The 27,997-nt window shown below is 37.8% G+C and overlaps 3 protein-coding genes across 4 annotated transcripts; 2 read left to right on the top strand and 1 right to left on the bottom strand.

The window, feature by feature from the left end:
* Positions 1 to 300: 300 nt before the first annotated feature.
* LOC110372229 (epoxide hydrolase 4) lies at positions 301 to 7,443 on the top strand. Of its 2 annotated transcripts, none has more exons than XM_064035411.1 (6): positions 301 to 664; positions 2,137 to 2,447; positions 4,421 to 4,544; positions 4,797 to 4,944; positions 5,555 to 5,743; positions 6,319 to 7,443. In XM_064035411.1, the coding sequence occupies exons 1-6, from the start codon at positions 452 to 454 to the stop codon at positions 6,435 to 6,437; spliced, it is 1,104 nt and encodes a 367-aa protein (XP_063891481.1). In that variant the 5' UTR covers positions 301 to 451; the 3' UTR covers positions 6,438 to 7,443. The 2 variants fall into 2 exon arrangements, with proteins under 2 accessions (XP_063891481.1, XP_063891482.1); XM_064035412.1 differs by having other exon boundaries at positions 304 to 664; positions 4,833 to 4,944.
* Positions 7,444 to 7,520: 77 nt separating this feature from the next.
* On the bottom strand, positions 7,521 to 18,945 carry LOC135117051 (adhesion G protein-coupled receptor A3-like). The gene is made up of 9 exons (XM_064035409.1): positions 18,402 to 18,945; positions 18,259 to 18,324; positions 17,052 to 17,267; positions 15,866 to 16,743; positions 15,431 to 15,579; positions 14,761 to 14,925; positions 13,978 to 14,215; positions 13,394 to 13,525; positions 7,521 to 12,981 (listed from the first exon to the last, which is right to left on the bottom strand). Exons 1-9 carry the CDS (start codon positions 18,623 to 18,625, stop codon positions 10,154 to 10,156), a joined length of 4,896 nt encoding a protein of 1,631 aa, XP_063891479.1. The 5' UTR covers positions 18,626 to 18,945; the 3' UTR covers positions 7,521 to 10,153.
* A 78-nt stretch (positions 18,946 to 19,023) lies between these two features.
* On the top strand, positions 19,024 to 27,761 carry LOC135117052 (kinesin-like protein KIF20B). Its single transcript, XM_064035410.1, has 13 exons — positions 19,024 to 19,514; positions 19,778 to 20,032; positions 20,555 to 20,683; positions 21,038 to 21,148; positions 21,318 to 21,468; positions 21,865 to 22,060; positions 22,324 to 22,472; positions 22,933 to 23,056; positions 23,331 to 23,475; positions 23,769 to 23,825; positions 23,906 to 23,990; positions 24,267 to 26,529; positions 27,524 to 27,761. The coding sequence occupies exons 1-13, from the start codon at positions 19,161 to 19,163 to the stop codon at positions 27,663 to 27,665; spliced, it is 4,161 nt and encodes a 1,386-aa protein (XP_063891480.1). The 5' UTR covers positions 19,024 to 19,160; the 3' UTR covers positions 27,666 to 27,761.
* The last annotated feature ends 236 nt before the right edge of the window (positions 27,762 to 27,997 follow it).

Genomic DNA, 27,997 nt, shown 5'->3' with positions numbered 1-27,997 from the left:
GAATTCAGTGATAAACTGACAAAATGCAGTGATATCTACGTGTCTAAGTACTTAATAACCTTAATACGGAGATATGGAAGCAGCACATGTAAGTCTTTCAGCAAAGGATGCTCTTTAAAATCTATCTCACTCACTGTCACTGTCATTCTTTCAACTGTCTTGACAAATATTAACCACAGATCATATTGTTTTTTACATACCTATGTTTAAAGTTAAAGTTCAAAACGAACTAAACCTTCTGCACCTCACTTTCTCATCCCCACTCAACCAGCCCGCGTGATATCCGTTCGCTTGGAAAAAACTGATAAAAATGATAAGACCGCGCCATTCGTGGCCACTAGAGTAAATTACGAGACCTTTGAGCTTATCACGACATCTGTGACCGAAGTGTAGTGTTCCTCCATACTTTGAATCATACACACGTAACGTAGAAAAGTAATAAAAACCTATAATGGGTGCGAGAAATCTTAAAGTGTTACAAGTGATTTCTGGGTGGCAAGCGGTAGAGTTGATACTAAAATGTGTGTTCGTTGGCATTTGGCAAATTATAGAGATCTCTGTGAAAGGATTGTGGAAAGGAGCAAGGAGGAAAGTGAAGGATACCCCGCCGGTTGAACTGACCATAGACTCGTCTGTTGGAACTCATTGTTATATCAAAGTTATGGTGAGTTTGTATTTTGAATCCGGAAATTGGAATGCTTCGATGCCGGCATTTTTGTAGTTTTATTTTAGTTCAGTTATTAGATAACAACAATTGAGTTAATCAAGTCAAACAATAATGAAAAGGACTTTGATGAATAAAAACACAAGCTTTAATCCTACTTTGGTATATGTAGCTCTCGAGACGACTTCTATGGACTATTTCAGTATTTTAACAATCAACCTGCATTGGCATATCTTAGAAAACGTCTTGTTTATTTAGGCTCTATGTGGTGGCCATAGTAAAACAAGATATGAAGACTGATGATGGCTCAATAGTGGATAAGAGAAACTATGTGAATTAGGAACCCAATTGTACCTTACCTATAATAAACAAATTGATATGGACTGTATCAAATAGCCAATGACCTTAATTATTGTATTCTCAGATAAAAATAATAATAAATTAATTTATAATGTAACAATTATAGTTATCAGTTAGAAAACAAGTCAACTGCATAATAATGAAAGTAGGTACCTAACAATAATTACCCTCATTTTTCAACAGATTCACTAGTAACTCGAAAGATCAATACGCGTTGTTAGTTTTACAAGGGATATTGATGAACAATTGATACTATTTCATCATCATATCAGCCACAGGACATCCACTGCTAAACATGGACTTCCACCGTTGATTTCCAAAGGGATCCGTTGAAAGTTTTGGCAGCAGCCTGGCTGCGACCAGATTTCAGATCCAAACACTTCGTTGGTCTCCGCCCTAAGTCTCTTTCATTTGTACACCTGATTCATGGACGTAGCCTAAAATATGGACATTATAATTGGGCCATAAGGTTGACCAACCGTTCAAAACCATAGTTAAAACAAGCAGACTTTGAAATTATTCAACCAATAGGGTTAGCCATACAAAGCACTGGTACTCAGCTACATATGGTTAGACTGGAAGCCGACCCCAACATAGTTGGGCAACGGCTCGGAGGATAATGATGAGGGTTAGCCAAATGGGTACATTACCGGTCTTTTCTTTTACCTTCGTGAGTAAAAACGAGTTATGTTTAAGCATCATTATCTTAAGCCGATGTTATGATGATGTTTTTAATTACATGGAAGTGCATTAATAATTCCATATGACTCAACCGTATCGGTCGAAAAACTTTCTTGATAATTCAGATCGCATTCGCAAATCTAGATATGACTCGTAAAATTATTTGAGTGAATGACCTAAGCTACGATGCACATGTGCAATTATGCGTGTATGCAGCACTGAAAACCTCCACATCATTACCTACTAACTAACATACATTCTTTCCGTTTAGCTGAACCGTTGTAAACAAAATAACCGAAAGAAATAAGAAAAAGGTTTTAACATGATCAAGATCATGAACATCAAGATGTGTGAAACCATAGTTTCTTCTAGAAAAAGAGGGAAACAGGGAAAAGAAACCAATGCCTTTACCCTTCTTTTTCTGCTTCCAGGGCGTCAAATACCACTACGTGGAAACCGGCCCAAGAACAGGCCAGAAAGTCCTAATCCTCAAAGATGCACCCGATTCCGGCAACTTATGGGGACCTAACTGGGCGAATGCGGTAAGAAGACTAGCAGAAACTGATCACCATGTGATGACCCTCGATTTGAGGGGAACGGGAGGCAGTGAGGGGGGTTCGAGGAGTGAGCTGTCTCCGCCGAGGGCCGTTGAGGAGTTATCAGCATTGTTGAAGGCGCTGGGAGTGACGGAGAATAGACCAGCTGTTGTTATTGGGTTTGGAGTCGGCGGAATGCTCGCGTGGTGAGGATTTTTCTTGAAATTTTATTAATTAACTAAAATGTGCATAACATTCTTGTAATAACTAAAGCTGTGTAAGTGTAGAAAAATATTAAAATATAAGTTATTTTAATACATACAATACATTATCTATAGACTTTTTGAAAATTGTAACCTTGTTATTACAAGCGACTAATTTATATTGCTTGACAACAGCGATAAACTTTCAGTATGTTATCACATTCAAGAAACATGCCATTTTCAAAATATCTGGGGTGCCTACCTAAAATATTAAATTATCTCGAGAACTGAAAAAAAACTTCCAGAAATACTTGAGAACGGTCATGTCACAAGTCCAAAAGTTGTGCAATCTACAAAACACGATTTCAAAAATTAAAAAGAAAACCTATCCCAGTAAAATAGTTCTGAATAGAATAGAATAGAATTTATTTCTTAGTAAATGGTAATTACATACAGGTCTTACAATATAAAACAGTTTCACATATGCTACCGATGCCGGTGTAGAAATATTCATTGAATTTAAGAAACAAAAAAAAACTATATATTAATTATTCAACTGCTATGTTAAATGTCAAAACTAAATGAAAATCTATGTTTTATTACTATACTACTTATTCTACAAAAAAATATTTGAATTTTTGGTACATAGGAAGTCGTATTTAGGATAGAATTTAATACAATCAACAGGTAAGAACGACATAGGTAATCAAGTAAAATGCATAATTAGTAATTATCGTGATTCAATACTATTGCTGTAAACTTAAGTTAAGGAAAATAATGTGCATGGCATTTCCCTTAATTTTATTTTCTGGTCAAAATATGACGAAATTCAAACTCCGTTCATCCAGTTTTTGACCTTTGTAACAAACAGCAATAAACTCTGTACTTTGGAACAATAAGTACAATAAATCTTCAAAATTAATAAATGCCGAACTTATCAGATACGGCAGTCAAATGAGCACAATTGGTCTACCATGCGTCTACGCATACAACGGAAATCATCGTACGATTCTATTTTTACCAATCATTTGTTTTGAATGCGTCGTGACTCGTCATTTGTATTAACAGAATAGCCTTTGGACTTTAACTAATAAATGGTAAAACTTTAAACTTATAAATACTTACATAGGCGCGTCAGCTAGATGCTAATTCACTTAGTGGATGTGGGTACATAGGGCAAAGTATATTTTTAAAGCAATTCACGGAGACTGTGTTAGCTGTGTATTTAACTGATAAATGGTAAAACCACATTTCAATATACCTAGAGAATCAGTAGTAGTTATGCTAGGCTTTTACTGTCTCTCTTATAAGTGGGTCCTTAGGGAGTTGTGGTGTATAAGGGAGTACGTAATGGCAGGGCATAAGGGAGTAGATAATTTTACGAAATAGTGATGCCTGCACCGGAGGAGTCGCTTTATGTAGGTAGGTACCTATACCTAAATCTGCTTTGTATTTCGTGACGTATTACATGTCGTACAATAGGTCACAGGTCATGTTTAATTGATAGATATAGACGCAATGACGCTTATCTATCTACGACTTTCGTTGTTATGTCACGAGAAACTACTGATAAGTTCTGATAAAGTGCATGTTTTGTTGCACTATCATCTTATGAGATAAGCAATGCGTTACCAAAGGAGTTATGAATAGAAATAAGATAGAATGTTCTCTGAGAAAGTTGTAAAATTATGTCGTAGTACTTAAGCAGTTTATGGTTTATACCCACTATGGACTACAATTAAGTACAGGATCAATCGTTATAAAAAACAAAGGTCTGGGAATATGACTTGATCCTTTATAGAATGTCCGAAAACATATCCAAGAAGGCGCCTAATATTCAATATTTTTGGATATCTGATGCGAAGACATCACGAGTCCTTATATAACAACAAGCATAATTTACGGCTCACCTGAAATGTTCGATTTTTTTAAATTTAGTGTGCCACAGTATTAAACAATTGCAACCTCTGTTCCAGGTACCTCGTCCACTCACGAGGTCCACTGATCAGCAAGTTCGCAGTCATCAATGCTCCACATCCGAATCTTTACTGGCAGTTCCCGCCCGCCGCCTTTTGCCATCGAGTTTTACATTTTATACAGGTTTGTATTTTAAGTCTTCAAAAAACTTTAAGGTTCTTTAGTTCTTTATTAATACTGGCCTTTTTTCGCTTATTTAGAAACCATCTTATTGCAACTTTTGCAGGCTTAAAAGGTTTCCAAATCCTTTTGAAAACTTATCCAACAATTTTCGTTGCTGCTGTGATGCCCATAAATTAATATCAGGCTTGTCCCTAACATTTTAGACCCTAACTAACACAACCTATTCTCCCATATCCTCTTCTATCTTTGCAGATGCCATTGAATATTAACCCATTGTACTTGCTTCAGTGGCCGCACTTCCCGGAGCGCTGGTTCGCGGAGGGAGAGCTGAACGACTGTGATGGACGCTGGGCCAGCTCGAGGGCTTGTGATTGGACTGGCGCACTAAATTATGTTAGAGGTAAGTAAGGTCTTAGACTAGAAGGAATGTTCGAGAATTAACGTGGCCTTATAACAAAGGACGAAAGAGGGTGTGATAATGGGTTGAGTGGATCAGTAAATCGGATACTTCCTCAGCAGGATGAGACATTGATGATTCAGATACCTCTTAAATAACGGCTTATAATTTTATTCTATGTTTTATTATTGCCAATACATACGGCTGAGCTGATTACTAATCTGACTCATGTACTTTGATCGAATCTATTAAGAATGAACTTCGCCCTACAGTCTCGAGCTGTTAGTCGTATAATTAGTAATAGTTGGATATGTATAATTCTCAATTGTGACCTAGGTTAACATGTTATGGCAACAGGTAATTAGTTACAGATAGGTACTGCTACACAACGTTGCAACGCAATATTCTGTGAATTGTGCAATTTTTCGTGGAAAATTACAAATCGCTGTTCTTATACCGAAACATTCTACTTCTTCCTTCTTAGCACCCTTCTTACCAAGCTACAATGCAGTCGTAGATAACCCATTCGTATTTTCCGCTTGCCGAAATGCAAGACCCAAGTATCTGTAAGTCATGAAAAAATCTAACAAATAATCCTCCTTCACAATTCCAGGAGCAGCATGGTGGCAAGTAAGACCAGGTCTCCGCACCTCAGCGCCAGCACTACTGGTAGGCGACAAGGACAGTGCAGGCCAGCTGGTGGCGAGCGCCCAGCATTGCACCACGTCGACTCTGCGGCTGGTGACGAAGCCTGAGCCGAATAGCAAGGAGTTAGCTGTGGTGCTGCTGGATTTTCTTATATGTGAGTTATACATTGATCCTGTGTAAATAGTAGCTTTTTATAACGACGTCAAAAATCATTGACCCCTCCCGCTGTGGGTTAGTGGTGTAGCTTACTGAAAACCGTCGTGTTCGTAGGCCTTTTATGTACCAGGGCCGCTCTTTCGAACAATCCGTGTAAACAGGAGCTTAATTATTGAGCGAGGGTTAGTGGGACTGACTTTGCCAATCAGAGACCTGCAATCAATGCTGGTGATGAGGTCAATTTAGAATACCGGTCCCAGGGTTTTCTCGGTTTTGGTAACATCGTCAGTGAAATAGCTAAATAATTGTACAGTCTCATGTGACGAATATTTCGTCCACTGCAAGATAACTAAACTTGATTACTGATTAAGTACCCACCTACCCGAGGTTAGAGGTGTATAATGTGGCTTATGTCTTGACAGCATTTTCACACAGTCGATATTTCTGCGCAACATCGCTCGGCGACACCGCTTTGTACGAACCGGGTTTTCCCCGGCGTCGTTTTTCATCAGCGTGAAAAGCCTGTGAACGTTTTATTTCAACAGTTCTTCTGACTGATATCTTCTGTTTCAGCCAAAGAAAAGTTAATAGAAGAAGTGCCAAGAGGACTGATGGGTCGTATGTTTGGCGCCGTCGCCGACAGAGGGCGCGAACTCACGGCTAGGTTGGTACTACCGCCAACACAAGCTTGATAATGTGAAACTACCCCCAAAAGGGAGTATGTTTTGTTTAAATTGTGGAGTTAATGCAAGTGGAATTGATTATTCGGTGTAAATAAAATTTTAAACAATGAGTGAGATGTGAAAAGATGTTCAATGTGCAATTTTAACAGTTTATAATTTATCAAAAATTAAAAAAAAATCATGAGGCTGAATATTCTGTTAAAATTGCATCAAGATGTCCAGTGTAGAGTGATCAAGTGTGTTCTACTTTTAAATGTATTATGTAAAGGATTGCTCAAATATTTTTTCATAAATAGCATGCAGATTCCAGTGCCATAGACATAGTTATAGTAAGACCCATTTTCACCGACAAGAAAAACGTCTGTCATTCTTCAAGTTTTTATTTTAGTGAAAATTCATAGTCAGCAGTTGTTTCTTGTCGGAGAACTTGGGCCTAATAGTAGGTCTATAATTTTACTATATCTAGATTATACATAGATATGTAAAAATATCCTTCATGTAACCGGATTGGAGTATAGTTTAATGATTGATAAGTTAGGTGTAAAGTCCAATAATCAATTAATTCCTTAGTGATTAGACAATTTCTATATCTAGTAGTATCTGTTGTTTTAGCTTTAATAGGATGTTCTTTGTGTAAATATTTATTTTTTAAGCATGTTTTATAGTCGCGACATTTTACTTGATTATGCCTTAATTTTAAAATTACTTTATACAAGGTAAGGATCAGTAGGTATCAAAAATTTTGTATGGATATAAATTAATGCTGGTCCGTTTTTTGCGTTTTTATATTTATGACTTGTTGCATAAATATTTAAAATGTATTTCATAATTTACCCATTAACTCAATATGATTGGCTGTATGTTTAGATAATTAATTTTGTCTGAAGCATGTTTTAGCTACCAAAGACATTCTCAATGCAAGTGTGTTGTTTTCTATGAATGATTATTTTATTATTAATGTAATATCAAGATTTTATTTAAAATGGAATTATAATAATTTTCAGATTTTTTTAAATGCTTGTATTATTTCCGTAAAAATTTCTGTGCAATACGTTTCTTAGGCAAATTGTGTAGAAAATTAAAATACAGGAACAAGTGCAAACGCCTCTTTAATACGCAATATGCTCCACAAAAAGCTAACCATTCATAAATTTTTCGCTATCATATATAATATTCACAAATCTCATATTATAATATATAATAATATTATATAGAGTGACCTACCGTCACTGGGCGTAACTCGCCTAATAAGGAAGATTTTATATCACAATAGCTGTTTAGACAATTTTACTACAGAATATATCTACATAGAAATGTTGTGACAAATAAGACTCTATTTACATAAAAAGAAGAAAAACAATATAGCCGCCATAGTTATTCAGAAAAAAACGAGAATATACATACGTACAGTCACCAGCACATCAAGCTACTACAATCTGTCAAATTTATTTAATGCAATTTCAACTTTACCTCTAAAGCATAAGGTTCAATGTACAAGTCGCCATAAAATACCTTGAAGCGACGGTACTTATTTTGTAAATGCAATTACAAATTATTTGAATGCAAGAAACGGTTGAGATTTTTTTACAGAATTTCTAATGAAACGAAATATACATTCTTAACTAATAGTGGCGTCTTATTTGTCACAACTACATAGAAGCCAAAACAGTTAGGCCTGACATTGATTAGGCACGAATCCTTTACAAGTGTGACATGAAACAAAAATAATTCTTAAAGGGGTCAAAACTTTAATTTTTCGACACTACGCAGTCATTGGAATTTTGTAAGTCTCCACCACACCACGGGACCATAGAGTCCCGAATTTGTCGAAGGTAAACGTGAGTCGAAGCCAACACGCTGAATCTCCTGAGACAACTTTGATTAAATGGTCGCGAAAGAGATTGATCCCCAAAAGAATTGCTTTCATTGTAGTCACACTTTTCACGCTGATCAATTGATCTTATCCTTCCCTAGGCTGTACAAAAATGAGAGATGGGGTTTGATCCTAAATGACTTATCGTTTTGGGGTGAATTTGGAACTCTTCTGCAAATACAATTTTTCACTGGGCTACTTTATCTTTGAAAATATAGACACACACACATAAAAACATAGTTTTTAATAACATTTGCATGCTTCTTCATCCCCGAAAACTATAATTAAAATAATTTTATCTTTTTACTTGGCATTGATGAATCAACAGATTAATTTTTTAGACGAAGGGTTCTAAAGAACAACTACGTCCTTTTCGAACTTTATAAAGGATACTTCACATTACGTTTGAGTTACAAATTCACCTCTCACGACTTAGAGTGGACTAGACATAAGGCGGGTGGTATATTCAGTCAGTTTTCATGATACAATTTTGAGTTCATTAAGTACAAAACACTATGGTGAATTCTTATGGGATTTTGGCACATTATTATTATTATTTGTACCATGCTTTCTTATTTACGTGACAATTGAATTTTGAATAAAGTTATTCCAAGTAGTTCGATGACTAGATAAAAATATAAGCTACAACACGAAAGAAAGAATCGAATATCCTTCCCATAGTAAAATGGTTCATGTTTCATTTTGCACCGAATAATGTCTCAAACTCAAAATGGATATAAAACTTGGATTTCTAAATACCGGCTCACATTTATCTGTCCTTTTTATAGTGCAGCCTAAAAACGCAAGTAAAATGCAAGCTGGAACGGAGCAGAGAAGATTGTAAATAAACCACTGCGTAGTTTCACTAGGCGGATAAATTCTATTAGTTATTTTAATATTTCCTTGCGAAGTTTGGATCAATTAAAGTTATACAAATGCAATATTCATGGCAGTGTACCAACATCACACAAAAGAAGAAAGCATGGCACAACATACAATCATTTTATATTTACGTATTTAAACTCAAGCATACTTCACACAACACAGAAGCTTTACCTCGCTACTCAGACTGTTTTAAACTTAATAATAAATAACTATACAGTTTAACATATACAACTTAAATGCTAATGCAAAATTATACACAAATATCTGCTTGCTTGTACTGATTAAAATTGCATTCAAGGTCATAAATTCTTAAATTCAAGGTCATATACTCTTAATTAAAGGTCATATATTTTTAATTAAAGGTGACGGTTAAATTCATGTCATACTAAATGTGACATGTAAATTGTGACAAAAAACATATGTTACAACAAACTTAAGCAGAGTACGTTCAACTGTAAAATATTTTAATTGAATAGTTCGTAATGAAAAAGAAATATCTATCAAGTTTTTAATCAGTATTGCAAGCAAATCGTAAATGGCACATACTGGCTGTCACAAAACGTTAGTTACGTAAACTTTACTATTATTTCAGTCATTCTAAGATCTCTTGGGGTAAGCAGAAGTGCCATACTTCTGGCAACCATATCAATCTTTTTCAATAATGCTTACTTGTGTATGCGATAAGTGTTTTTGAAATAAACTCAAAAAAAGCGATTTGAAAAAGAAAGATAAAATACTTTTCATTTCTATACATTAGTACAATTTTCAACCACGTCAGTTTCTAGCACACACTATTATAAACTGTTAATAAAAGTCTAATAGCTGCTCATATAAATCTGTACGCATAAACAACAGTTTCTTCCAACGACAAAAGAGTCTTTACTTCATAAAGTTCCAATCACTAAACGAAAGCTAGAAGAAACTACGTAAACTATGTATCAAAATGCTTTAAATGTCCCGGCTCTAGCTACACTGTAGTTTCTCCTTTCACTTCAATGTCCGACACTGCTTCGCTGACACAACTGTCACTGTCAGGTTTTAACGTGACATCACTGTTTAGTGTCACGTCAAGTCCTGTATCTTTTCTCGGCGTCCTGTCTCGATCCCTCTCTCTACTCGTGATCTGAGTATATAACTCATCGATCTCACTAGCGAAAGAAACCGGACTACTGTCCCTATTCACTTCAGGACAGCTTAAAGCCGGCGTTGGAACGTACTTCCCTAATTTAGGATTACTTTTTATAGTTTTCCTCCAACCCGGGTCGTAGTTCACGTATTGACTTTCAATGTTTGAAACATCTTCGTTGCTGAAACTGATCTCGTTAGGACACATAGACGAAGGCGAAGGGGCGTATAAGCCATGACTTCGGATACTAACTTCCGACATCTGGTAATTAGGGCAGTAAATATCGCTTTCGTTCTCAAAACCCTGCTCGCTGGCATTTGTACTGCAAGTTTCGAAATCATACGTCGTTTTCGCCATAAAGAACGTATCTTTATCATCGTCAATTTTCTCTTTGGATCCCTCCATTTCTTGGGTTTGGAGAAGATTATCCAATTCTCCCGAACCAGCTTCTAAGCGTTGAGGCGTACTTGATCTATTAATATCGTCAGAATTCATGGTACATTCTTCAGATATATCCTGAAGTGATTTGTCTACAACATTTTCTTTATCCTGCTTTCCTGGTTGTAGATAATCTATGTACTGTCCAAAGCTCTCTGTGTCAGTAATTTCGTTGGTTGAACATAAGGCACTGTGGGTTTCTTGGAATGACGTCATTTCTGAATGCGTGTTTAGAGTTTGATCAGAACAAGTATGGGGCATAGCTATTTCTGACGCTGAGCTGTATTCTAAGCTACACTGTTGGGAAATAGTCCTCATTTCTGGTTGTTCACTCGCGTGGCTTTGCAAGCATTCTTCTGACACGCTACTACGTTGCCCATTGAAGTTTTTCGGCACATTTGCCTTTACAACTTGATGTTGGGGTACCAAAGTTTCTGGAACATTCGTATAAATGTTCATAATTTGCGTTCGACTGGTTTTAGGGTCTTCGTTCTTGTTCCACGCCTTCTTGTCAGTTGAATAGTTTTTATAATTCTCTTTAGATTCGTCTTCCAATAGATTTGGGTTTAAGACATTACGAGGTTCTTTTATACCGTTGTTAGATCTTTCTACGTGTATATTTGTGTTGTTAACTTTAGAGCCTGAGTTTATGATGTTGGCAACACCATTATAGGCCTCTTTAGTTGGTAACGGCAGTGAGAAATGGGAGTCATTATCACAATCTCTTCTTGTTGGCAGTTCGAGGCAATTTCTCTTCATATTCTGTCGTTGTTTCTTAAAGAACTTTTTGGCAACATTCATTTGATTTGGATTGTAAAATATTTCTGGTCCAACCGTTCCATTATCTGGGTACGTCATCATAGAATTGTTTGATCTATACTGTTGTCTATGCAAAACAACCAAGTTTATATTTGGAGCTTTGCCGTTAATATTTTTTAGTGTATCCTTCTGTAATGTTTGTCCGTTTAATTCTGCGGCTGCTTTGTACGTCCCACTGTTGTTAGTTTTAGAGTTAGTTCTGTTAGAACTTCGGCTGCCTGACAGCGATCTATTATCATTTGGTATGACCGGCTGTACGGGAGGCGTGGCAGTTTGTGTTGCGGGCAAATTCTGCTGATTAGCATCAAAAACACTTCTATTCCTACAACACTGCTTACTCTTCTGTAGGTAACAGTGCATCATAGACCATTGGGCTCTGACATCACTTCTTGCGATGCCGTAGAAGAACAGTATAAACGTGCCTAAGACTGTCGCACAGACGGCGTATATAATACTGCAAATATCCTCTTGGTATGGCAAATAGGCCGGTAATGGTCGATACACGGCTATAGCACCACAAGACCAGACAGACATATACAAACACATAACAATTACTTGAGCCCTTAATTGAATAATCGGAGTATGTTCTATATCCTCAACTTCTGAATCTAAGGTAGATTTTACACTCCTCCGCTCAGCCCTATCATTACTCTGAGGCTCCCACATTTCAAGGTCAACATTCTCAGTAGCCTGAGTCCCTTCTGATAGTTGCACGTTCATATTTCGTATCGTACACCGTATGAGCAAGAATAATATTAACAAGAACACTAATAAAATCCCACCGGGGACGAATAACGCACTTAAAGCTGGAGCCGTACTGAGGAAACATTGTGAATAACCAGCATAGTCTTTTAAATTCACTGCACCTGATATTCCACAGACAATTAACGCTATGCCCCAACCTACTAGGTACAAACCTAGTATAGGTTTCTGAACAGGGACATCCGGTGGTATTTCATCTTCTGGAGTCCTAACCGGACTGTGGCTTTTAGTCACCCATTTATACATATTACTGGCTGAGACACACATCCATAGAAGACACGATAATGACAAATAATGGATGAGTAGACCAAGTATTTGACACAGTTTCACATCTTCAGTTTGGTAGATACCGAGGGTATACATGAAGCATAGTAGACCGATGGCTATCCATGTATTTATTAGAGCATGTTTGGTCTTCTTAGCCATCTGTATGGCTGGGTAGCACATGATATAAGTGAGGGTGGCACAGCTAAGACAGCCTATGAGTATTAAGCTGCCAACGTACACAGCTGGGTGGGACACCTTGAACCGGGCCCCATCGGTCCGGGCCCCGTAGATACCAGTCTCCACGTTTTGTAAGAGACCCACGTATGCTAATTTGGTGCAGCTGATGATTATCATTTCTGATATTACGTGGGAGATTTTGCAGTCTGTAATGAGAATGTTTTTGTGGTTAATTTATGTGGTAATTATAATTTTATTCTTAGCTGATCATGATTTATTTAATGAACCAAAAGCTGGAACAAATTTAGCAGAGAATGACAACATAATTTATTGTAGGTCATATTAGTTTACGATGACGTTTTCAGCATAAAATGACCAGGTATTTTAAGTCTAGAAACCGAGATTCTACGTGGTCCTTGAACATAAAAATCTTCATAACTAGAACTAATTTCGACTCTCCGTCCTTTCAAGACCTATCATTTGACGTGTATGACGTGTGTTTGAGTATCGATGTCCATTCGAGCTTTCTACCATTTTGTTGAACTTCCCACTGGAAAGGGGCAACCCTATAGCCTAACAGTAGACTACATAAAAGCATGAAATAAATAATGATATTACCAGAGGTGTTATCCTGCCAGCGCCTTGTGGCAGGGTCCCACACAGCCGCGCGTCCGTCGACGCCGCCCACGCCCCGCGCCCGCACCGTCGCTATCACCGGCTCCAGCAGCGAGCCGCGCAGGGATACGTCCCCTACAAATATTTGCAGAACAATAAACATACAGATGATACAGAACATAAGTTAGACCCACCCCAATTATATTTGTGTGTCACACTAAATCGGAAATGAAAATGAAAGAAAAATGGTCATTTCCGAGCTATTGGCGGCCAGTCATGAAATTGGTGTTAAATGAAAACCCTTGTAATTAGAACTAACTTTAACCATAGGCGTTATCGCGTACGACAATTAAGAAAAAATAATGCTACTCCAGATTTGTATATAAGCTAAGCCATTCAATTATTCGCAGTCTTTAATTTTTACTTAATTATGAGCCGTTAAATAATCGCTGGCCATTGATTGCCCAGATTCCATAAAGAATCACCCAATGTCATTTAGCACAAATGTACATAGGTGTTAGCCAAAAGACAGTAATAGGCTTCTTTATTTTTTATTTAAGCAAAAAAACATAAAAAGCCATACTCACTCAACTGAAACCCAACAACCGGCGAGGTAATCTCAATATTCATATCTTCCCTCTTCGTACTTCTACCGTAGTAATCCTTGGTCCTATGCTGCGTCAGCCTCGCGTCCGTATCATCATCAGCTTCAGGTAAGAGAGGGAATAACGCCGCGTTCTCGTACACGGAGATCACCAGGTCTTGGGGGTGACTTTGTAGGAGAACGCCGGAGTCTGTCGTGCTGTAGAGAAGGGATTGTGGTATCTGGAAATGAGGAGAAAGATGGGGTTAAGAATATAAGGGAGTATATAGGAGGAGTACATAAGGAGGAATATATTGAGGCAGTACATAGGAAAGAAAATTGCGGGATTACATAGAAGGAGTAAATAGGAGTACATAGGGGAGAACTAAGGAGTAGTACATAGGGTAGCACATAGGAGTAGTACATAGGAGTAGTATATAGGGGAGAACAAAGGAGTAGTACATAGGGGAGAACAAAGGAGTAGTACATAGGGTAGCACATAGGAGTAGTACATAGGAGTAGTATATAGGGGAGAACAAAGGAGTAGTACATAGGGGAGAATATAGGAGTAGTACATAGAAGGAGTATATAGAGAGCACAAAGAGTAGTACATAGGGGAGCACATATGGGGAGTACATACAAATGAGTGTACAAACACTAGCATTTAAGAGGCTGAACTTACCCAAAACCGGTTGAAAGAGAGAAGCCGGTTGACGCGACGTTTGTAACATATAAATTAATAGCTTTAAAATGAGTTGAGCAATCTTTCTACTCCACAAGTACATACCTGCACACTAGCATGTATAAGCGCATCAGTGACAGTCAGCAGCGGCGCCACGGTCCTGTTGGTGGTGGTGCAGTGCAGGCGCGGCGGGCCGCGGGCGCTGTACCACACGCACGTGGCGCCACTGAAGCCCGAGGACACGCGGAAACGCTCCACTGCTAGGTTTGACTGGAAATGTAAAATTGTGGGTTAAAACCACTGAAGAGCTCGGAGTAAAGTGAAAGCTGCGGACATCGATCGATCATAAGATTAAGAACTTTACACGGTCGCTCCATGGATGGTGACCATCTTACCGTAACGAGTTCACGCACGATAAACCGATTGGTCCCGGCTGTCATTAGAACATCTCTGGCAGTCGATACGGGTAGTCAGAATCCAGGAAGTCTGACAACCAATCTTACCAAGGAGTAGGTAAAGGGTTGCCCAGGTAACATCAATATTTTTTACAGTCAATAAATACACGCTTTTTTGCGAACACAATATTTCAAAAACACCTTTAAACGATATTTCCTGGATTTTTCTGGAAAGCCAGGAGCTACCCTTGAATGATTTTCAAAATATCTCGAATATATCAGATTCAATTATCTCTAACTGACTAGGTCCAGAGAAATCGCTTAAATAAAATCTTTGTTTTTAGCGCAATATAAAACGATAATGTACAGTACAAACCAACCTTCTGCCCCTGCATATTAACAATATGCCTCGATATTTCTTCAGCGGCGTTCGCGATGTCCGTACACACTCCATACTGTGACTCCGCCTTCGATAGCACAGACATACTGATGTTCATTGTTGAGCTTATCACGTCTAGTAGTGTTGGTCCTAATGAGGAAATAAGGTCAAGAATAAAGTACAATAATGTTTGTTTGTTTGACGAATTTAACTACAAACGATGGTCAAGGCGTGGCCCTTTAAGGGATCTATTCTCAGAAAATGATAATTGTGATAAGTGATAATTGTACAACAAAAATTGTAATATGCATAGGTACGTTACAAACTTCGTAATCTTGAATAATAGGGTCAAATTCTCTCTTTACAATTTTCGTTGTTGAAAAATCACGACCGACGACGATGAATCACTAGCAGCATATAGGCAAATTCCACTCACCAAGATCTTTTTCCTCAGCAATATACTGCATATAATTCCTTATAGCTTTCCCAATGAAATATACATCATCTGGATCCACTATCTCCGCTAACGGATAAGTTTTCTCCTGAATCAACATGGCCAATCTCTCGGTAGCATTCACTGCAGAATATTGTACCAAGCTCACGTTGAGCAGTGCAAACTGTTGGAGTAACTTCGTCACATTACTGATGTATGAACATTCACTAGTGTTCGCCGGCCCCCAAGTAGCATTAGGATTACAGGACCTATATGCCAAACCTTCCCCACTACGACATGGTACTGTAGCCGTATGATTCAGAAGCAGTTGAGGCCAAGAATATAAACCTTTGTTATCAATTGTATAGTTCGTCGGACAGTATTGAGTAGAATTTGAAAGCACCAACACTTCAACGGTATGATTATGCCTTATGTGATTCTGGTCGCTGTAAACACAAGTCCAGTTACCCATATGATGGTTGGTAATATTAGGAAAGTGGACCGTAGTTTCTGCTAATCCTTCTTCTTGCATATCTGTGTTCGTGATGTTTACATCACAGATTTCTAGCATCGGATGAGCCCATTTTAGCTCATATTTAGCGAGAACTGATGCAAATGGGGCGTTACAGGACAGCGTTAAAGTGTCTCCAACAAATACAACTTGGTCATGAGCAGGTTTGACTATCAAATTGTTTCCGGATAAGACACTGCCACATGCTGAACGGTCTAGGAATATTTTGAGCTTCCTCACAATCTTGTTGACCATGTTTTCTGGGAATGCACATTTAGGGTTTCCTACCAGCTTGACGCTGGTGTTTCTCGACCAGTCTCCAACCCAGAGGAGGTCGCAGTCACAAACTAGTGGGTTGTCAGTTATGTCCCTGAAGAAAACGAGATTTAACATTTTATGCTAAAATATGATCAATATTCTAAGGGGCAAAGAAAAACGGATGGAGGTGTTTTTCCTCCATTTTATCAAGAGCATAGAAAATAAAAATTGTACCATTTTAAAAGGTTGAAAAGAAAAACAATCTTTATAAATTATATTGTTATTGGACAGTGATAACAGTCCTTACATTTTATTCAAGACCCCAAGGAATTCTTTTAGCATGATTTAAGAAAAAAATTTAGGACATTATACATATGTATATGTAATAAAATTTACATCTTTCAACAATTAAATACTCACAATTGTTTCAATCCAATAAGATAGTCAAAGGTGCCCGCAGCCATCGCGGATATGTGGTTCTGTGACAGTATCAACCGCTCCAGGTTGGTCAGCCCTTTGAACATCTCCTTGTAAACATTGCTGATCTGATTGTAAGAGAGGTCAAGCCTCTGGATGGCAGTCATGTTGTAGAACGCATCTGACTCTATCAAGCTTATTTGGTTTCTGCTTAGATCACTGTAGAAATAAGACAATAAAATAATCAGTTAGTGTAGTATCATACTGTAAAACAAAAAAGAAACAGAAAACTAAATGAAGTACTCTTTTATTCATAAATCTTTCTCACAGTATATCTAACATGCCAATAAAAACTTTGTCCATTCATGTACAAACTAATTATTTGCTGAATTAGAATCTGAAATCATTTATGTGCAGCCAGACTGCAAAGGCTTTTACAGGAATTTCAAACCATTTCTAAAGGAGCAACAACAGTTAGCAATCACTTAAAGAGCTTTTATAAAACAAATGTTGAGTTATCTGAAAGTTATGTGGCTGTGTGTGATATGTAAATAGGGACAAAGATTGTTTGATAACAGATAAGCTGCATAGTGTGCATTACTAATCTATCTAGTGCAGAGATAATATCTGGTTAAGACAATTTATTGTTAGTGTGGCATCCATCCATTTAAATTGTGATGGCAATTACATTAATAATATTTTTGTTAATTAATCAAGCATGTTTTCTATTTAAACACCCTAAATTGTATAACATACTGTTCTTTCCAGGATGATTCAAAAGCGATACAATTATTAGTGCAGAATGATGTTAATAGATGTTCAAAATTGTCTAGTCAATTAAATATTAATCTTCATAAAGTGCAATCAAAATTCTTAACAAATCCATATTCTCTGAATCCCAATAAACCCATTTCCCAGCATAAACCACTCAGAATTCATAACTCAACATGCAAGTAAAACATTTATAGCATTGTGTAAACAAATATCCAAATGTATGTCATTTCCATGCGTAATGTGCTCAAAGTTGGCTACACTGCCAACCACTAGTCCCACCAAGTGAATACAAACCAAGATAAAGCTTTAACAAACAATAAAGCACCCCAGTAACATCTCTTGCTCCATTATTTCTCACAATATCAATAAAATCTTCATCTGTCTGATGTTTTATGACTAACATCATTTATTTATGGCACAAGTGTGTTCTACTCACAGTTTCTGTAAATTTGGCAGATACAGCTCCCTTGATAGCGTTGAGATCGCGTTTCCTGATAAATTTCTGTAATGAAAAGTGTTTTTTGGAGTAAAGCAGCATGTTTTGTGCACTGAAATGTAGCACATTGTAATGGTACTTACAAGCTCACTACTATGGTCCATAATTTGCTCAAATCTATCTCTTTGAGCTCAGTTATCTGTGTTGGAGTGCCACCACACTTGAGCCTCAGCAGCTCGCCCGGCTGGGGCTCCGCTAACGCCCCTTCAACCGCCTTGTTACCCTTGCAGGTGCACAGCGAAGGACAGAATCCAACGACCCCCTGAACCCATAACAACGACAAAATAACAAGCCCCGACCACTTCATGTTTCGTATCCTCGATTAAACTACAATTAAAACTATGGCACGACGCCAAATACGAAAAATAATCGCATCTTCACAAATTCTTCACATTCATCAATGACATTTCTTAACTATCCATATAAACAAATGTTCTTTCGTTTAAAAGTGATATGCTACACTAAATCCGTGACATTTCTCTCTGCATTGATTATATTTCATTACATTACAAAAATAAACAACCGTGAAACAATACAAGTACACATCCGACATTTGTAAAATTTGACTGATTGTTTTTTAATTTCTTTTTTTTTCTGGTAAAGATTCAATATCTTTCTTTTGAGCCTAAAAAAAAGAATCAATTTGTTTCGAACTTCATTCAGTTGTCGATGATCGCACTGTACATAGTCTATGGTTAATTCGGTAGTGCCAACATTGCAAAATAAAAACATCAAAATTATTTCAAAAGTTGAACCGTTGCCGTTTGTTTTGTTCGTTCGTTGTTTTAATAATTTGTAATTTAATGTATTTCTAAACTAGTACTTAGATATAAGGTGATAAAATGTTAGAACAAAGATATTCGGACAACGAAGTGTCCAGGCGGGACATACCTTCGTTCATTGAGCCTCGGCCTCCGCTAATACAAAATCCGTTCATGCGGCCGAGACCTCAGAAGGGAACTAATCTGTTGGAGTTATTTGAGGAAGATTCAGAGCTTGAGGAGCCGGAGTTAGTGCAGGTGTACTTGAGGCTGAAGCCGTGTAAAATTCCTAACAGCTTATACGAGATTCGTTCGGACAAGTGCCTGGTGACTTCCTTGGACACGGCGACGGCAGGCCACGGGCGCCGCACCCAACACAATGTCTCCAAAATGTATACGTTCTCTAAGATTTTCGGCGCAGAGTGCAATCAGAAAGTGAGTTTATTTTGTTTACATTACTTTTTGTAACATTGACCTTGTTGAATAGGCATTTTAATAATTCAATTTACTCCTGCGGACTATCCTACTATGTATCTACCATCCACTATGTATCTTACATAGTCATCTATAATGGATGTGCTTGATGCTTGCTTGATGAAATAACTGTCTGAAGTTTCCATGTTTTCCAAAACAACTCATTCTTCACATAACGTGCGTGGAATAAATATAAAACTTTAGATTGAACTTTTCTTCTCCAGGAAATATTTGAATCAGTGGTCAAAGACAATCTTCGGAAACTCCCAGATGGGCAGAACTTTACCCTTCTCACATATGGTGCATCCGGTTCCGGCAAAACGTATACCCTTATGGGTACAGTAGGAGCTCCTGGCCTGGTGCCGCGCTCCTTGGAGTATGTGTTCAGGCTGGTGGATGCAGCTCAACAGCCAGCTTTTAGACCCGCTGAGAGTGGCGCTGAGAAACTCAGTCATCATGAGCAGGATTATGAGTTACAGGTTTGTGTGAATGTATTTCTGGTTTTCTTATTACAATATTTTATGTCATTTATAGTGTAATTAAACTTCATGTAAAAGATTCTTAAATATTTATGTAAACATCTAATTCTGGGTAACTAATTCCAATAAGAAATATAATGGTTATCAAAAAAAGGAAATTTTCATTCATTCTTTTCACTACAATATTTACTAAAACTTATATCACTGAACTTTCAAATGTAACTGGCAAAAAATACTATTAATTCACTTGTCGAAATTAATTATTACCAAGTAGCCTTCTAAATCTATCATAGCTAGTGGAAATTATACATGCCAATTTTTTTCTTATATCATAGTATAGTTATCGACATGGATGGATGGGAGCTCTCGGCGGAAGAGTGGGGTTCGCTTTGCGCACTGTACACTTAAGGCAATAAACCAATAAATCATTTCTGCGCAGGTGAAGGTCAGGGCTCAATATCCTTGCCGATGATTATAAACAGTTGTTGAACTTGGGCCTAAATAACTTCATATTCTCTGCAGTGGGTGAAGAGATTACGCCACGTATCAGCGCCACTCCGCGACAAGTACCGGCGCATGAGTGTGCAGCTACACAGTGACCTGACTGCCAGCTCCCTAGACTTATCCAACAGGATCCGACACTATGTTTGGGTAAGGATTCTAATGTAGTCTCCATTTTCTTCTGCTCCACTAACTAAACAAAATTAAATGAACCACCATGAACCTAATGTAATACACCAGAACTACTTTTGAAGAATATTAGCTACACTTGAAAAAATTGAGTATATGTTATCTACTTGAAAGCGCTATACTCTAGAACTATTTGATTTGATTTTTTTTTTAAATTTAGAGAGAAAACTTATCAAGGAAAGCTATAGGCAAATTTTTAACCAGGTTTGTGAGGGGATGTTTGGTATACCATGGGATGTGGAGGAGACTGCTAGTAGAAACTATTCTCCAAAACAGCATACTTTTATTCTTCAACCATGCTTATTATTTTCTCAGGTGTCCTTTGTGGAGATCTATAATGAAGCTGTATATGACTTGTTGGCTCCTCCTGAGAAGAGAACCAAGCTAAGGATCAGAGAAGACACATCAGGAAATGTTTATGTGAAGGTGAGTTTTTGGCTTTGAGGCGAAAATCAATGCAAGTCAAAATCATTTACATATTTAATTTAGTCCTTTACAAGCACTTATGAATACACTTTGTGGATTAATTTTCTGCATTATTTTTATATATCTGAAACCTGTCACAAAATCAATATATTATATTTTATTTATTCAGGGTGCAACACAAGCCTTCGTCCGTTCAGGCGAGGAAGCATACGACGTGATGGTGGCCGGCAAACACAACTTGGTAGTCGCCGCGACGGGCGTACATGCGCATTCCTCACGATCCCACTGCATATTCACTATTACTATGCTTACTGAAGCTGGTAAGGAGTTATGGCATTTGTTCCCGAAAAGCAGTAATATTCTACCATGTAGTACAATGCCTTTTGGTGTCTTATCATCAGAGTCATGGGAGAACTTCTTCCCATATGCAGATAATAATAATAGCATATATTAATCAGGAATAGTGTAGTTGCTAAGGAATGAACTGATTTTTCAAATCGGTTCAAACAAATAAAACCATATTTAGTCTTTATAATAGTAAAGACATTTTGGGCGCTGCGACGCACTTAACAGTCTAACTAAGCAGCCGGCCGTCAAGAAACGCATAAGTTGAAAGTGCCCTAAAATTACTCATTTACCAGCCTAATTTGAATAAAGTACTTTAGTTTGGAGTAATAAGATTTTACTATGTAATAATTATTTATATCCCTTCTTAGGCGACGGCACAGTCCGCACATCGTACGTGCGTCTCTGCGACTTAGCGGGGTGTGAGCGAGCTCGCGCGACCCGCAACACGGGCGCGAGGATGCTGGAGTCGCGAGCTATCAACTCGTCGCTGCACGTGCTGGAGAGGTGCCTGCACATGCTGCGCCGCAAGCAACGTATGAGGAACGATGCCATGGTGCCTTACAGGTGAGATGAATAAATCATACGCCTCTTTTTGATGCAGTCACTAGTCAATATAATGTTTATACATAGATAGCACTTTAGTCGACTTGGGTAAAAAGATATTAAACTCGATATTAAACCAATTAGATCTGGTTGTAATATGATGGATTTTGCTGCAAGTCGCATGAGTCGAAAAACTTCTATGAGAGATGACGAATTTATCATACTGGATTTGTATAACTTTACTCTCGTTTTTTTTTTACCTAGTTATCCTCATTATTCCTCAGAGAATCCAAGCTAACCCGTCTGCTAGGCACGGGTCTGTCGGGCACCCGCGGGGAAGCCGTCAGCATGGTGGTGACGCTCAACCCCTCGCCCGAATATGCACATGAGACCAAACATGTGCTCAGCTTGGCTGCCGTCGCGCAGGATATACGTGAGTTTGTCTTTCAGTTTGGTATGAAAATACGTGTAATTTGAACAGGATGTATGAACATTTTCCATTCGTTTTGCTATATTTTACCTCTTAAGGTGCAAGCTGCATCGATAAAAATGGTTTTCGATTGCCGCGGCGGCAACACATACAGTCGCCTTCGGCTATCGACAATTTTTTACGTGATTTCGGCAGTTGTAGTCTGGGCAGCCCGCTTCCAACTAGCACCTTTATGCCCATATTAAATCTAATTTCTAGTTCTTCCAATTACACTGGTATGTTACCTACAAATAAAGTCTGCCTCATCTTTGTTCTATAAGAGTACCCCAGGGATCAAATTTAGGTCCAATTTACTTTCAACACTCAAAAAATATCGTTATTTTTTCTTGTCAGGAGCAGAGAATCTCTGTCGTGATAATGTATCTTCTAGATAATCCTAATACATAATATGTTAATTTTTCAGAGATAAACAACACGATGCTTCTATCGACTTTAGAGAGTAGTACGCAAGATACTACAGTGAATTGCAGTTCTGAAGTTATGAAGCTAAGGTCCGATAATGAAAGACTACACTTTGAACTTGTGCAGTAAGTATTGGATTATGTATCACGAAATGTCAAATCGCCAATTTCCCATCTGAAATTCAATTGGAGCTTGTCATGGTTTGGTCATTTTATTATTTATTTATTTAACCATTTATGTACACAGTAAAGAAGAGGAAGTAACATAAAATAGTACAAAGATACTGCTTATTTCTACTATGTCATCATTATAGTTGAATGGTGCAATTCACCCTTAATACCTCATTTCACATTAAAGGTCGTCAAAATGATGTTTTTTAATCAATAAAATAACTTCCAGAGCGCAAGCCCGCAACAGGGAACTCCTGGCCACTATGGAGGAACATCAGCAAGAGTCCGCCAACACCATGCGGGAGGTGGTGGAGGAAGCTAAGGATCTTACTAAACAGTACTATGAGGCACAGCTAGAAGCGTTGCGGAGTGAGGTAAGGATACTTGTAACGTCTACTAGGATCATTATGCTTTATAACTGGTTAACATTATATAGCTCACGTTATAACTTTGCCACTCCAAAATTGTGTTTTAATGATTACATAGCGCATAGTCAAAATGTGCGAATAAGCACAAAGTTCTTCCCCAAGACGCTTATTGCAATTTCTTAGAACTTCTTGCAACTTACAGAAGTTATTTAAGTATAAATTCCAATTTACAAGTACAAAGTCGAGGTTATACACGAAATGTTCGTATTAGCGAATTCTTAAAGCTTTACTTGTTTTAGATGGAGGATATGGTTGAAGAATACGAAAGCAGGCTCGCCAAAATACCAGTGTTAGAGGTAATATAATCCAGTTTCCTTTTCTAATGTACGATAATCAAAAGTAACTAATGTTACTGAAACACAAACTTTTGCTTTAGGAGAAATTAACAGCTGAGCGTCTGGCGAGAGCGAGAGCTGAGGAAGAAGTAGAACATTTGCGTACTTGTATTGAAGAAAGAGATGGTAAGGATATACTTTTATTTCATTCATCCTTGACTTCATATTAATATAATAGACTTGAAAAGCTTTTTTTTTATTGAACGTGCTAAACTCAGGTGCTACTAGTCTTTTTTGAGTATGTGATTGCCTAGGAAAGGAAAGGAGGAAAGCTATAAGTGATTTTTTATTTGTGTGCACAAAGTAGCTTTCAAGCGATGCTGGTGAAACCTTGGGTGGCAGCTTAACTTTTAGAATTAATTACTGTAATGTACAAGAATGAAATAACAATTTTTGTTACAGAAAAAGCATTCAAAGACAAGACCCCATCGCGCGAAGATGTGATGTCACTCTCAGACAGCGAGCATGAATCTGACGGTGACACCAACGACCCGCTCAACGAGAGCTTAGAACCTCTTTTCAAAAAGGACCTCAACAGATCTGTGTCCATAGTCGTACACAGTGACAACCGTGACAATGCTAGCGTACACACTATAGACAATATTGACGAAGAAAATGACAGTGATATAGAAAAATCACATGAAACACTAAAGAATGATCGTTCTAGAAATTCTTCTTACGCTACTGGTGAAGATGATGATGATGATTTAAATGTGTCTGTTAAGAAAATTGATGAAGTAAAAGACAGTGTTGCTGATGTCACTGAAATTTTTGACGAGAGTGTGAAAACTGAGACAAATGTAACTTATGATAATGAGTTAACAGATAAGTGTGATGAAAGTATGAAAAATAACAGTAACACAACATATAATAGTGAATTAACTTATGATAGATATGCCGAAGACCCAAAAACTGATTCAAGAGATGCAGATGACGAAATGCAATCTAAAAATGAATCTATAAAAAGTACAAAACATGAAGTACGAGGTACTTATTTTGTTAGCGAAAGTAAAATCAGTGAAAATGGCGGTTTCAGCGAAGTTTCTAAAGAAAAACTAATTAGTTCTTTTAGAGGCACTTACTTTGTCAAGTCACCTGTTATAAAGGCACAGCAAAATGTTGACAGGAATGAAAAAGAAACTGAAACTGACAAATTCAAAATGCCAATAGTTGTAGATCAGCCTTATGTTGATACAAAAGTAAAAGAACCAGAAATAAAAACTATCAATAAACAAAAAGAAAATGTTAACACAGCTAACACTATAGAACTGCCTATAAACAAAATAACTAGAGGCAAATCAAACATTGATATGAAAGCTCCCGTAAAATCAGAACCTGTAGCCGCCATGATGAGAGCGAAAACTAACATCAATATGAAATCATCAGAAAAAGTGGCAGAAACACTCGTGGGCAAAATAATCAGATCTTTTAAGTCTAACCACGGCAGTGACGCATCTTTGAGGCAATTTGAACAATTAGAAATAGCTTCGAAAGAAGATGATGATGAAAAACAAAACCAATCGGTATTCGGTAATATAAAAATTCTGAAAGAAAAAAGAACATATTTTGATAATGTTTTAGATAACAATAATAAGCCTAAAGACGATTGTAAAGAGGAAATCGCCGTAGTAAAAGAAAAGCGCACATATTTTGATAATATCAGCGCAAACGTTGACGTTTGCAACAAACATGTAAATAAATTGCAAAAAAACGATGACGACAGGTCGCCATCAATTGTTAAAGAAGTCGTTAATGACGATTTTGAACCTAGCACTATTAGAAAACTTTTAGGTGAGAGTTTCACTAAGCCTGACGTAATATCGTCCATACACAAAACTAAAATAACTAAGAAACATGATTCTGTTGACATATTCGATGGATTCGATTCTCCTATTGCTCCAAAAGCAAAAGAAAAAGTTGACAATGTTGAAATGGCTAGACAATCTATTGAAAAACTTGTTTTAGACCAGCTATCGGTCAAGAAAGGTAAAGCTAATGCTGAGCCCAGATTATCTATAAGAGAAATCATTGAACCTGAAGATAATGAAGTACAAATTAATATTAAGAAGGAAATGAAATTAGAACCAATGTCATCAGTTGAAGAAACTAATGACAATATTGGAGGACTTAAAAAAGACGCAAAGTTAGAACCTGCATCGTCCACGGATGAACCGAATCAAACAGTGAATGATCAAACTAGAAGTGACAATACAATTGACGAATTTGAGAATATTTACAAAAACATATCTGCTCCTAGAGCCACAGAATTTGATTTACTTGTATCACAAGAAGCAAATGAAAGTACGGAAAAACATGACAGGGATGACGTTAAATACAATTTGAGGAAAAAGAAACAGTCACACCATACTAAACATGATGACGAGAAAAGTAATAAGGAGGTTGAAGAAGTTATTTTAGCTGAAAGTCACGCGAAGTGTGAAAGCAAGGCTAGGAAACGTCCTCTAAGATTAAGACGAAAGAAAAATCAGGATGATGATTCGGACGATAAACTTAAGGACATTGTGAACTTACAATCCGAGTTCTCTGATGTGACAATGGGCGTTCCTGCTCCCAAGAAAGATGTCAAAGACATACCCTCGCCTGAAAAGGCTTTAGACGAAAATCTGCCACCTTCGTTCGGGATACAAAGTTGCCCTTCTAAAATGTAAGTGTGTCGAGCTTTTGTGTAGTTTACGTTAAGGTGCGTACGGATAGCGCGTTCCTGTGTTACGCGTAGTTGGGAAACACTGTCCACGCGTACATTGGATACGCGTACAGCTCCTGTACGGACCGCCGCGAACCTGTACGCGAGGTCAGTCGATCCAGAGCGCTCCGCGAGCCCCAGTCATTCGCCATCATTATTGAAACTCGAAGAACACGCGTGTTTATTCATTTTGCCGTCCAAATATAGCGTAGCCGGCCGCGTGCGTCCTCTTTGACTCGCGACCAAAAACCGACACACGGTGGCTCGCGCTGCGAGTTGGCTCGCGCGGTACACGTACCCCAAGAGTGAACGCGTAGCTGCAGGTATGGACTAGGCGTTCCGGATACGCGTAAACTGAGTACGCGTACCAGGGTACGCGCAATCCGTACGCACCTTCAAATTTTGTGGCGGCTCGAAACATCGCTGCGTAGAAATCATTTTAAAGTGTAGCAGGCAAGAGTTGTGCGATTATTGGCCACATGCTCTGGAGTTAGTTGCGAGCCGCCATCAAGTTTGCCGAGACCTGTACTCTACTTTTCTATCAAATATTTCCATTTCTTTCTTCTAAAATCCCTTCTTCTTATCTTTCAAAACTTTTTTCTTTAGGAAAGTGAGAAATTCGAGGCGGCTACGTAGTAAGAAGCGACATGATTCTGAAACATAGTAACATTGTAGTTTTTTTGCTTCAAGTAAGAGTATTTTTGGTTTTTAGGGTGAGAGTTTTGTTTGCTGTCAGTTTTAACCGTGTGTTGGTGAGGGTAACCCTTGTTTTGCCAAGAATCTGGGCTGTGGATAGATGAAATTACAGGATATGTAACAGTTATCTATTACAAAAGGAACGTTATTTATCCTAACTATCCTAAGTTTAAATTCCTCGAACCTTCATCTTGCCACAGCCCAAAAAATCGACACAAATGTTCGACATTGTTCTAATTTTAAACTTATTGCTCCTCAGGGGCACCAGAAATCGTAGAAAGTTATTCACACCTCGCGCGGAACCTCTGGAAGAGTCGTTAACTCAAACTGGTAATAGCGACGAACGTATCTACGTGCCAAGACCTTCTTACCATCGCCCAAGAGCCCGCCGTAAATTGTAGATCAATGTACTGAACTTTAAATCTTAATTAATTAATATTAAATGTATCAAATGACTTTATGATGTATCAATAAATATAATTATGTAGTTATGGTTATTTTGTGTTTTATTTGCCTGTTACATAACTTCGGAGCAACACAATGCGTTTTTTTTGAAAATCCTACATATATGATGGATGATACATGGTGCCTCGTTATTCTAGCACGTAGCAGTGCGAGAATAGTGGCGACGGATTGTGAAGCTTTCTACCTGAAATGACGACCACGACCACTGCCAAGAGTGTGACGACGAAGAAGAAGCACGACTGTTGTGCACAAGGTCTCAGGTTCTTTT

This window comes from Helicoverpa armigera, chromosome 7 (assembly GCF_030705265.1).
Source record: "Helicoverpa armigera isolate CAAS_96S chromosome 7, ASM3070526v1, whole genome shotgun sequence".
Taxonomy (NCBI): domain Eukaryota; kingdom Metazoa; phylum Arthropoda; class Insecta; order Lepidoptera; family Noctuidae; genus Helicoverpa; species Helicoverpa armigera.
This window is presented reverse-complemented; position numbering and strand designations above follow the sequence as displayed.

Coding starts and splice junctions, on each gene's coding strand:
- LOC135117051 (XM_064035409.1), bottom strand. CDS start 18,625: ATGAAGTGGTCGGGGCTTGTTATTTTGTCGTTGTTATGGGTTCAGGGG. Junction 17,268..18,258: donor CTGCCAAATTTACAGAAACT/GTGAGTAGAACA, acceptor TTATTTCTACAG/TGATCTAAGCAGAAACCAAA. Junction 12,982..13,393: donor CTGGCAGGATAACACCTCTG/GTAATATCATTA, acceptor TTCTCATTACAG/ACTGCAAAATCTCCCACGTA.
- LOC135117052 (XM_064035410.1), top strand. CDS start 19,161: ATGTTAGAACAAAGATATTCGGACAACGAAGTGTCCAGGCGGGACATA. Junction 20,684..21,037: donor GGATCCGACACTATGTTTGG/GTAAGGATTCTA, acceptor TTATTTTCTCAG/GTGTCCTTTGTGGAGATCTA. Junction 23,826..23,905: donor CCAAAATACCAGTGTTAGAG/GTAATATAATCC, acceptor CTTTTGCTTTAG/GAGAAATTAACAGCTGAGCG.
- LOC110372229 (XM_064035411.1), top strand. CDS start 452: ATGGGTGCGAGAAATCTTAAAGTGTTACAAGTGATTTCTGGGTGGCAA. Junction 665..2,136: donor ATTGTTATATCAAAGTTATG/GTGAGTTTGTAT, acceptor TTCTGCTTCCAG/GGCGTCAAATACCACTACGT. Junction 5,744..6,318: donor GCTGCTGGATTTTCTTATAT/GTGAGTTATACA, acceptor CTTCTGTTTCAG/CCAAAGAAAAGTTAATAGAA.